We start from the raw sequence: 12,434 nt of genomic DNA, 5'->3' as shown, positions 1-12,434 counted from the left end.
CAGACCAGCTGGCTGGTGTTTACAGACATGTACAATCTTTCCCTATCCCTGTCTGCTGTCCACATATAATTCAAGATGGCCACCATTGTTCCTGTACTAAGCAAGGCAAAGGTAACTGAACTAAACAACTATCCGTAAGCACTCACTTCTGTCATCATGAAGTGCGTCGAGAGACTAGTCAAGGATCATATCACATCCACCTTACCTGACACCCTAGATCCACTTCAATTTGCTTAACGCCCCAATAGGTCCACAGACGATGCAATCGCCATCACACTGCACACTGCCCTACCCCATCCCCATCCTGTACTCCCTGTTCACCCATGACTGCGCGGCCATGCACGCCTCCAACTCAATCATCAATCTTGCAGACGTCACAACAGCAGTAGGCTTGATTACCAACAACAACGAGACGGCCTACAGGGAGGAGGTGAGGGCACTCGGAGTGTGGTGTCAGGAAAACAACCTCCAGAAGGCGAGGTCAGTCTGTACTGTGCATCAAAGCTGGGACCGAGGGACTGAAAAACAGCTTCTATCTCAAGGCCACCAGACTGCTAAACAGCCATCACTAACCTAGAGAGGCTGCTGCCTAAATACATAGGACACTTTAATAAATGGATCACTAGTCACTTTAATAACGCCCCTTTAAGAATGTTTACATATCTTGCATTACTCATCTCACATGTACACTACCATTCACCATTCATTTGTTCACTGCTTGTTTGTGAAAGAAAAGCACATTTTTTGTCCATTAAAATAACATAAAATTGATCAGAAATACAGTATAGACATTGTTAATGTTGTAAATGACTAATTGTTGCTGGAAACGGCAGATTTTTTATGGAATATCTACAGAGGCGTACAGACACCCATTATCAGCAACCAATGCCACGTTGTGTTAGCTAATCCAAGTTTATAATTTTCAAAGGCTAATTGGTCATTAGAAAACCCTTATGCAGTTATGTTAGCACAGCTGAAAACTGTTGTTCTGATTAAAGAAGCAATAAAACTGGCCTTCTTTAGACTAGTTGAGTATCTGGAGCATCAGTATTTGTGGGTTCGATTACAGGCTCAAAATGGATCAAAATGGCCAGAAGCAAAGAACTTTCTTTCAGTCTATTCTTGTTCTGAGAAATTGAGACTATTCCATGCGAGAAATTGCCAAGAAACTGAAGCTCTCGTACAACGCTGTGTACTACTCCCTTCACAGAACAGCACAAACTTGCTCTAACCAGAATAGAAAGAGGAGTGGGAGGCCCCGGTGCACAACTGAGCAAGAGGACAAGTACATTAGTGTCTAGTTTGAGAAACAGTCCTCAACTGGCAGCTTCATTAAATAGTACCAGCAAAACACCAGTCTCAACGTCAACAGTGTAGAGGCGACTCTGGGATGCTGGCCTTCTAGGCAGAGTTGCAAAGAAAAAGCCATATCTCAGACTGGCCAATAAAAAGAAAATATTAAGATGGGAAAAAGATTAGACACTGGACAGAGGAAGACTGGAAAAAAGTGTTATGGACAGACTAATCTAAGTTCGAGGTGTTCGGATCAGAAAGAAGAACATTCGTGAGACGCCGGAAAAATGAAAAGATGCTGGAGGAGTGCTGTCAAGCATGGTGGAGGCAATATGATGGTCTGAGGGTGCTTTGGTGGTGGGAAAGTGGGAGATTTGTACAGGGTAAAAGGGATCTTGCAACGCCATGCCCTGTGGTCAACGCTTATTTGGAGCCAATTTCCTCCTACAACAGGACAATGACCCAAAGCACAGCTCCAAACTATGCAATAACTATTTAGGGATGAAGCAGTCAGCTGGTATTCTGTCTATAATGAAGTGGCCAGCACAGTCACCGGATCTCAACCCTATTGAGCTTTTGTGGGAGCTGCTTGACCGTATGGTACGTAAAAAGTGCCCATCAAGCTAAACCAACTTGTGGGAGGTGCTTCAGGAAGCATGGGGTGAACATTTTTCAGATTACCTCAACAAATTGACAACTAAAAGGGCAAAGGTCTGCAAGGCTGTAATTGCTGCAAATGGAGGATTCTTTGACGAAAGCAAAGTTTGAAGGACACAATTATTTTTTCAATTATAAATCATTATTTATAACCTTGTCAACATCTTGACTATATTTCCTATTCATATTGCAACTCATTTCGTGTTTGTTTTCAAGGAAAATAAGGGCATTTCTAAGTGACCCCGAACTTTTGAACGGTAGTGTATATATTGTATTTTATACCATCTATTGCATCTTGCCTATACCGGTCTGTCATTGCTCATCCAAATTTTATTTAGTGTGGTTCCCACCGTGAAGCATGGAGGAGGTGTGATGGTGTTGGGGTGATTTGCTGGTGACACTGTCTGTGATTTATTTAGAATTCAAGGCACACTTAACCACCATGGCTACCACACCATTCTGCAGCGATATGCCACCCCATCTGGTTTGCGCTTAGTGGGACTATCATTTGGTTATCAACAGGACAATGACCCAACACACCTCCAGGCTGTTTAAGGGCTATTTGACCACGAAGGAGAGTGATGGAGTGCTGCATCAGATTACCTGGCTTCCAGAATCACCCTACCTCAACCCAATCAAGATGGTTTGGGATGAGTTGGACCGCAGAGTGAAGGAAAAGCAGCCAACAAGTGCTCAGCGTATGTAGGAACACCTTCAGGACTGTTGGAAAAGCCTTCCAGGTGAAGCTAGTTGAGAGAATGCCAAGAGTGTGCAAAGCTGTCAAGGCCAAGGGTGGCTACTTTGAAGAATCTAAAATATATTTTGATTTCTTTAACACTTTTTTGGTAACTAAATAAAGGTAAAATAAAATAAAATAACTACATGTTTCCATGTGTTATTTCATGTTTTGATGTTTTCACTATTCTACAATGTAGAAAATAATAAAATGATAAACTCTTGAATCGTAGGTGTGTCCCAACTTTGACTGGTAATGCAGATTTGGATATTTTATGTTGTATTTTATCCCCTTTAACTCCCCAATTTCAATCTTGCGTTATCATTGCAACTCCCTAAAGGGCTCGGGTGGCAAAGGTCGAGTCATGTGTACTCTGAAACAATGACCCGCCAAACCACACTTCTACACCTGCATTGCTTGCTGTTTGGGGTTTTAGGCTGGGTTTCTGTACAGCACTTTGAGATATCAGCTGATGTACGAAGGGCTATATAAATAAATTTCATTTGATTTGATGATTTTAACAACAATCCGCTTAACCCGTAAGCCAGCTGCACCAATGTGTCAGAGGAAACACTGTTCAACTGACGACAGATATCAGCCTGCAGGCGCCCGGCCCGCCACAAGGAGTCGCTAGAGCGCAATGAGCCAAGTAAAAAGCACCCCCGTACAAATCCTCCCCTATCACGGAAAACGCTGGACCAATTGTGCGTCGCCCTATGGGACACCCGATCACAGCAGGTTGTAATAAAGCCGGGAATGAACCCAGGTGACCTGCGATGCAGTGCCTTAGACTGCTGCGCCACCCACAAATTCACATTTCTATGAATTTGGTCGGGTCAGCCAAAAAGTTGCTTATTGCACCTGTGCATCAATCTAAGTAGCATAATAAAAAAATCCCCATCAAAATCCGTCAGTTTTAGCAGAGAAGAAGAGGTAGAGAAAGACCCATCTCGGCAGGTGCAGTTTTTGTTGTTGTTTGGCCCACCGAGCAAGGAGTATTTGTATGGAGGTCAATGAGAGAGTCGAATTTGGTAAACCCCAAAAAATGTATGGCTTATTTGCTACATGAGGTTTATTTGATTGAATATAAGTTTCGTAATGCTTAAGTTGTTACGAGTGCACTGATATAAGTAGAACACGTGACATCCCGGCTACTTTAAGAAAAAACACTTAATATCGGAGTTGTCTCGAGATGGCTACGCATATTCATGTCATGAGGCTAGTAGCATAACAGCTCTCTCCCTTGAATACCAGCGGTTGACATAAACAACCCGTATCGAATACTCAAAAATAAATTACAATACAGGACCATTCTGGAAGAAAACCTGATGGAGTCTGCAAAAGACCTGAGACTGGGACGGAGATTTGTCTTCCAACAAGACAATGATCCAAAACATAAAGCAAAATCTACAATGGAATGGTTCAAAAATAAACATATCCAGGTGTTAGAATGGCCAAGTCAAAGTCCAGACCTGAATCCAATCGAGAATCTGTGGAAAGAACTGAAAACTGCTGTTCACAAATGCTCTCCATCCAACCTCACTGAGCTCGAGCTGTTTTGCAAGGAGGAATGGGAAAAAATTTCAGTCTCTCGATGTGCAAAACTGATAGAGACATACCCCAAGCGACTTACAGCTGTAATCACAGCAAAAGGTGGCGCTACAAAGTATTAACTTAAGGGGGCTGAATAATTTTGCACGCCCAATTTTTCCGTTTTTGATTTGTTAAAAAAGTTTGAAATATCCAATAAATGTCGTTCCACTTCATGATTGTGTCCCACTTGTTGTTGATTCTTCACAAAAAAATACAGTTTTATATCTTTATGTTTGAAGACTGAAATGTGGCAAAAGGTCGCAAAGTTCAAGGGGGCCGAATACTTTCGCAAGGCACTGTATTTGATGAGTGAAATATAGGAAGTACTGGAGTAGGAAGCGGAGGACCTCTTCCATAGCCATCCCCAGTTGTGCCAACTGGTCGTGGTGTTGGCGAAATAGGTATCTCTATTCGCTGACCATCTGGGAAATTAACTGCTGCTTCCATTTGGTGAGGTAGTATTCTGTAACGTAGATGCAAGGAGTCAGGAAGCAGGTGCAGTTAGTGAGTTTAATAACAACAACCATGGACCAATACAAAACAAGACCAGTGTTTGACATGGAAACACAAACAATACTACCTGATGACTAGCAACAAAAGAGTTCTATATGAAGGGTAAGTAATCAGGGAGTACTGAAGTCCAGGTGTGACAGATGAGACACAGGTATGCGTAATTGTGGTTGCCAAGTATGCGTGAAGATGGGTTGCCAGGACCGGTGGTTAGTAGACCATCGACATCGAACACCAGAGGGAAGGAGCGGGAGTAGATGTGACAAATAATAGCCAATTTTGCCATTGCCACTTGCCAATCTACATTTCCTGATGAGAAACGATTAATCACCCTTTTAAACACACAATAAAAAACATGTTTTTTATAGGATTACATTTATTATAATTTCCATAATTATTTTATATAAATAATGTATTGAATCACATGAAGAAAAAAATAATTATTTGGCCCCAGTGCAAGAAACAATAGCCCTTTATATAAAAATATATATTCATATTCCTATTGCAAGGGAGCCATAGCTTTAAGCAGGGTTTCCCAAACTCGGTCCTGGGGCCCCCTCTGGGTCCACGTTTTGTTTTTTTCCCCCAGCACTACACAGCTGATTCAAATAATCAACTCATCATCGAGTTTTGATTATTTGAATCAACTGTGTAGTGCTTGGGCAAAAAAACAAACGTGCACCCAGGGGAGGGGCCCAGTAACGAGTTTGGGAAACCCTGGCCTAAAGTATGTTGCCACATATGCGACTGTATGTTCCTTAGAGTAATCTTGTGATGAATTACAGTCCATACTTGAAATACTCATAGGTAGAGTAGTAACATAAATCTCTAACAGCTACAGTACTTGCTTCAGTCTTTGACAATGGAAAGCACCCATGTCCTAGTGACTCATCCTGTACTTTTACACAAGCCATTCTCAGTAGGCTACTGATAGTTGTCTAACTAATTAACATATCAAGACATGAAAATAATCATAAACAAATGTGTTTAGGGCCAAAAAATGTAAGATTCCTTGAGATTAAGAGTTTGACATTGGTATGCTCAATCAATGATATCAGTCATTGATATTGAAATAAACTGGTACAGTACTTATCATTCAGTTGAGGTTTCTTCTGGTGTAGTATGTATAGGAAATTGAATATGTTTATTTTGCTTGATTGTCTGTACAAAGGCCCTGTGTCTTTTGCACAGTCATTGCTTTTTGAAGGGTGGTGAGTGATTCTTAAGGTGGCATGTCTTCTTGTACGTGCAACAGGGTGTGAGGGAAAAGGCACTGGTTTAAGGTTTATGGCATGTGTGAAAAAGTACTGCATTCAATCACCAGTAACAGTATTTTCTAGTCTGCATAAACAGTGTAGACTGTAATAACAATGAATAATCCACGTCTATACTATATGTAATATTCACCCATTGGATGAAATACTCAACCCCTTTGCAATCAATACTCTAACAGTCAAGAGTGTGTATACTATGATTAAATGGAATGTCAGAACAGATTGGGATATAAATTATCATACACTTCTACTTTAATATTAGCAACACAGGATATACAATCGATATACAGAATCGCGGGAAGTACACATCTGTGAGTTTGGTTTGTGTGTTTGGACAGTGACGATGTTCACAGGCGGGTGACGTCCCCCGTCTCGGAGTCTGGGGCCTTGTCTTTGTCCCCCTCTGTGGGCACACTGCGGTACTGGCACTGGGGGATCAAATTGTTACCACTGGCAGGCTTTGGTGGGGGGACCTGGGGTGGCACCTGCTGCCCCTTTAGCGCCCTCCTGTCCCTTCTGTCCAGCCAGTAGAAAGACACCATGAGGAATACAGCCGATGAGGCAACAGTGGCACTGCAGACAAAGAAGACGTAGAAATACTCCCCTGTTCTGTCCACCAGGATTCCTGCAACGGCAACAACATAAACATCTTCAACAACAACAATAACAGGAGCCAATCTCAGCATTAGCAGGGCCCTAGCAGTGCATGAAAGACAGATCATGATGACATAACGAGATAACTACACCAATAACATACAGTATTGCCATGGCACAGGCAAACTCAGCCAACCACATAAGCAGTACAAATAAAACTTAGCTCAAATGTCAGGTATGCAGCCTAAAATAGCTCTGAAATAAGAGAGCCCCCCTGTCTATTTCAGTCCCCCCCCCCCCCCCCCCCCCCCTCCCCAGGAAACACGGAGCCCAGACCTACACTGTGGGCTGAACATTACATTCTAATTCAAGTCAGATGTGTACTTCCCGCGATTACTTATTCAGAGACCCCCCCGCAACATGCACACACAGGCACGAGCACACAGGCATGTACGGATGTGTACACACACACACACACACACACACACACACACACAATCTGTTTCCCTTGGAAACACATGATTGGTTGGATGACCATGGAATCCAAGCAACAGGATATGCTGCTTGCCTTCGACCACAGCGTTGTGTGTGTTGTTATTTGTAGATAAGGGTTTTGTTGGCATGTCTAGCACTCCAAGTTACACTACAGCACTTATTTGATTCATTAAATATAAAATGTAATTATTAATTGAATAGTAAATCTTCTCGGGGAGGCAGACACACAGTACACACACACACACACACCATGCCTCAGTGAGTTCGGTACCTGCGAGCGGGGGACCGATCAGCAGCGTGACACTCTCCATGATGGCGAGCAGGCCCAGGGCAGCGGGGAATCGACTCATGTCCAACGTATCCATGAGGACGGTGAACATCAGCGACCCCACCACGCTCATGGACAGGCCGTAGGTCACCACGTACGCCAGCAGCACGGGGAAGCTGGCATCGATGCAGCAGATACTATTACTCAGCCCATTCACCAGCAGAGCAGCAGAGAACACATAGGTGTGGCACCCCTTGAACCAGGGCAGGCTGAAGAGCAGGCCGATAGGAGGCCGCACCACGATGTTAACGATACCCAGGATGGAGAGGAGGAGGGCGGCCTGGCTCTGCTCCATGTCGTGGGCCGTGGCGTAGGGAACCAAGTAGATCAGCGGCACCACGAAGCCTAGCATCATCCAGGTGATGCCCACAGCATACATACGGTAGCGCAGGTTGTTACATAAGAGATCAAAGGCCATGTGACGACGCAGGGCAGTCATCAGACCGGCCCACAAGGCCCTCATTCTCCCCTTTAGCTTCTCCTCCTTCAGCTGAAGAGGCCTGTGGTTTATCAGGGGCTGGCCACGGTGTCTGGGGCCCCCCAGGGGCCTCATCACAGCTCCGCATACGCAGCAGTTAAGCAAGACAGCCCCCAGCACCAGGAAACTCCCACGCCAGCCCAGCTCAGTGTGGAGGTAGTTGCCCAGGAGGGGCAGAGTGCACAGGCCCAGAGCCGTGCCCGTGGACGACATGGCGTTGGCGAAAGCCCGTCGCCGTACAAAATAGTGCCCGAGGATAGTCACTGCAGGCTGGAAGCTGAAGCAGAATCCAAGTCCTATCAAACAAGAAGACAATGAGTAAGGCACATGGCTGAATGCATGGGAGGTTGCCCCCATCCACTGATACAGGGTCAGATTTTTTCACCTGCCCTAATAATCATGGGAAGAATTGGAATGTAGGGTTATCTGATTCTAGATCTGTGGTTAGGGGTTAACTGCTGTTGTGTGGAGGAGGATGGGGAGGACTATCCTCCTCAGTGAATTTCAAAAAAATGTAAATAGTGCAATATTGAAAAACGTTATCCTTTTTAGATAATCCTGCACTAAATATTTGCACGTCACCAAATAATTAATTAAAACACACTGTTTTGCAATGAAGGTCTACAGTAACCTCAACAGCACTCTGTAGGGCAGCACCATGGTGTAGCCGGAGGACAGGTAGTTTCCGTCCTCCACTGTGTACATTGACTTCAATATAAAACATAGGAGGCTCATGGTTCCCACCCCCTTCCATAGACTTACACAGTAATTATGACAACTTCCGGAGGACGTCCAAAACCTATCAGAGATATTGCAGCATGAACTGACATTTTGTCCAGCCAATCAAATGATTTGAGAATTAATCTAGTACTGAAAGCATAATAATAAGCTAATTTATTGCCACCGGGGCCTGCCGGTGTAACTACTAAACTGCTTGCTCACTGTACTGCATGATTGTAGCGGGTTACTAACACGTTAGTTGTAGTAGCTATGTTGACTATGACATTACTAACATAATGTTAGCTAATATGGTGACAACGATGTAGGCTGTGTGTAGCAGTTAGCGGTTATGATATGAAGGTTTGGCTTGGAAAGGTTTTTTTTGCCTGGTCACAGACAGCTGACGTGTTGTGCACTGAAGTCCACAAGCGAAGGGAAAAGGTGAGAGGAGGAGAGCACGTAGATGCGAGAAGGAATTATACAACAAGCAACATTTTTATTCTATTTGGATGTGGCTGAACTGTGTTTGCGTGTGATCAGGGGGTTATTCATTCCGCTATTCTGTTTAAAAAAACGTTTTTTTAACAGAAGCAAATGGAACAAAACGGGGATAAACATACCTGAATTTGACTAATGATTACACCCTCGATCAGCTAGAGGAAGGCAAGAGTGTGCAAAGCGATATTGAATGTGTCACTGTCTGTGACCTTGATCACTCTCCTTTTTCTCTCGACCTGTGCACCTTGTAAACGTTCATTCATAGGCTAGGTTGTAGAAACCTCATGATGGGTATAGGGAAAATTCTAGTATCATGTAGTAGCCTAAACCTTTCGATGTTACATTGAGCTGGGTGAATGGAATATACAGTGCATTCGGAAAGTATTCAGACCCCTTGATGTTTTTCACATTTTGTTTCGTTACAGCCTTATTCTAAAATGTATTAAATAGTTCCCCCCCCCCATCAATCTACACACAATACCAAAACAAAAACAAGTATTTAGACATTTTTGTATAAATGTATAAAGGAAATAAATACATTAAAAAAAAATTATATATATATATATATATATATATATATATATATATATATATATATATATATATATATATATATATATATATATATATATATATATACCCAGTATATCACAAACGTGAGTACACGTCTCACATTTTTGTAAATATTTGAGTATATCTTTTCATGTGACAACACTGAAGAAATGACACTTTGCTACAATGTAAAAGTAGTGAGTGTACAGCTTGTATAACAGTGTAAATTTGTCCCCTCAAAATAACTCAACACACAGCCATTAATGTCTAAACCGCTGGCAACAAAAGTGAGTATACCCCTAAGGGAAAATGTCCAAATTGGGCCCAATTAGCCATTTCCTCTCCCCGGTGTCATGTGACTCATTAGTGTTACAAGGTCTCAGGTGTGAATGGGGAGCAGGTGTGTTAAATTTGGTGTCATCGCTTTCACACTCCCTCATACTGACTGGTCACTGGAAGTTCAACATGGCACCTCATGGCAAAGAACTCTCTGAGGATCTGAAAAAAATAATTGTTGCTCTACATAAAGATGGCCTGGGCTATAAGAAGATTGCCAAGACCCTGAAACTGAGCTGCAGCACGGTGGCCAAGACCATACAGCGGTTTAACTGGACAGGTTCCACTCAGAACAGGCCTCGCCATGGTCGACCAAAGAAGTTGAGTGCACGTGCTCAGCGTCATATCCAGAGGTTGTCTTTGGGAAATAGACGTATGAGTGCTGCCAGCATTGCTGCAGAGGTTGAAGGGGTGGGGGGTCAGCCTGTCAGTGCTCAGACCATACGCCGTACATTGCACCAAATTGGTCTGCATGGCTGTCGTTCCAGAAGGAAGCCTCTTCTAAAGATGATGCACAAGAAAGCCCGCAAACAGTTTGCTGAAGACAAGCAGACTAAGGACATGGAATACTGGAACCATGTCCTGTGGTCTGATGAGACCAAGATAAACTTATTTGGTTCAAATGGTGTCAAGTGTGTGTGGCGGCAACCAGGTGAGGAGTACAAAGACAAGTGTGTCTTGCCTACAGTCAATCATGGTGGTGGGAGTGCCATGGTCTGGGGCTGCATGAGTGCTGCCGGCACTGGGGAGCTACAGTTCATTGAGGGAACCATGAATGCCAACATGTACTGTGACATACTGAAGCAGAGCATGATCCCCTCCCTTCAGAGACTGGGCCGCAGGGCAGTATTCCAACATGATAACGACCCCAAACACACCTCCAAGACGACCACTGCCTTGCTAAAGAAGCTGAGGGTAAAGGTGATGGACTGGTCAAGCATGTCTCCAGACCTAAACCCTATTGAGCATCTGTGGGGCATCCTCAAATGGAAGGTGGAGGAGTGCAAGGTCTCTAACATCCACCAGCTCCGTGATGTCGTCAGGAGTGGAAGAGGACTCCAGTGGCAACCTGTGAAGCTCTGGTGAACTCCATGCCCAAGAGGGTTAAGGCAGTGCTGGAAAATGATGGTGGCCACACAATATATTGACACTTTGGGCCCAATTTGGACATTTTCACTTAGGGGTGTACTCACTTTTGTTACCAGCGGTTTAGACATTAATGGCTGTGTGTTGAGTTATTTGGGGGGGACAGCAAATTTACACTGTTATACAAGCTGTACACTCACTACTTTACATTGTAGCAAGGTGTCATTTGTTCAGTGTTGTCACATGAAAATATATACTCAAATATTTACAAAAATGTGAGGGGTGTACTCACTTTTGTGATATACTGTATATATATATATATCACATTTACATATGTATTCAGACCCTTTACCCACTACTTTGTTGAAGTGCCTTTGGCAGCGATCACAGCCTCAAGACTTCTTGGGTATGATGCTACAATCTTGGCACACTTTCTTCTCTGCAGATCCTCTCAAGCTCTGTCAGGTTGGATGGGGAGCGTCGCTGCACAGCTATTTTCAGGTCTCTCCAGAGATGTTAGATCGGGTTCAAGTCCGATGCTGTCACCACCATGCTTCACCGTAGCGATGGTGCCAGGTTTCCTCTAGACGTGACTCTTGGCATTCAGGCCAAAGAGTTCAATCTTGGTTTCATCGGACCAGAGAATATTGTATCTCATGGTCTGAGAGTCCTTTAGGTGCCTTTTGGCAAACTCCAAGCAGACTGTCATGTGCCTTTTACTGAGAAGTGGCTACCATCTGGCTACTCTTCTACCATAAAGACCTGATTGGTGGAGTGCTGCAGAGATGGTTGTCCTTCTGGAAGGTTCTCCCATCTCCACAGAGGAACTCTGGAGCTCTGTCAGAGTGACCATCGGGTTCTTGGTCACCTCTCTGACAAAGGCCCTTCTCCCCTGATTGATCAGTTTGGCCAGGCGGCCAGCTCTAGGAAGAGTCTTGGTGGATCCAAATTTGGTGGAGGCCACTCTGTTCTTGGGGACATTTTTTGTTACCCTTCCCTAGATCTGTGCCTTGACACAATCCTGTCTCGGAGCTCTACGGACAATTTCTTTGACCTCATGGCTTGGTTTTTGCTCTGACATGCACTGTCAACCATGGGACCTTATATAGATTGTAATGAGACTAACGTAACAAGATTTGGAAAAATGGAAGGGGTCTGAATACTTTACGAATGCACTGTATATGACAATCATCCAATATGCTGTAATAGGACATGCTCATAAAAAAAATAATCGTCCTCCCTCATCTTAAACGTCTCCGACCGCCACTGATGTGGAGTGACTCC

General features: G+C 43.8%; 1 protein-coding gene across 8 annotated transcripts in view; it reads right to left on the bottom strand.

Moving 5' to 3' along the window:
- Positions 1 to 4,770: 4,770 nt before the first annotated feature.
- The window catches only part of LOC110499145 (monocarboxylate transporter 6), a 40,166-nt gene continuing 32,502 nt past the window's right edge, over positions 4,771 to 12,434 (bottom strand). For all 8 annotated transcript variants that reach the window (XM_021576086.3, XM_021576087.3, XM_090212628.1 and 5 more), the window contains 2 exons: positions 7,424 to 8,254; positions 4,771 to 6,688 (listed from right to left, as the gene is read on the bottom strand). In XM_021576086.3, the coding sequence (XP_021431761.1) occupies positions 6,411 to 6,688; positions 7,424 to 8,254 (1,109 nt within the window). In that variant the 3' untranslated portion in view covers positions 4,771 to 6,410. The remainder of the gene's footprint in view (positions 6,689 to 7,423; positions 8,255 to 12,434) is intronic.

Source organism: Oncorhynchus mykiss, chromosome 20 (genome assembly GCF_057628025.1).
Source record: "Oncorhynchus mykiss isolate SJ-2025 chromosome 20, ASM5762802v1, whole genome shotgun sequence".
NCBI classification, from domain to species: domain Eukaryota; kingdom Metazoa; phylum Chordata; class Actinopteri; order Salmoniformes; family Salmonidae; genus Oncorhynchus; species Oncorhynchus mykiss.
The sequence above is the reverse complement of the archived record's forward strand: the minus strand, read 5'-3'. Positions and strand labels throughout refer to the sequence as shown.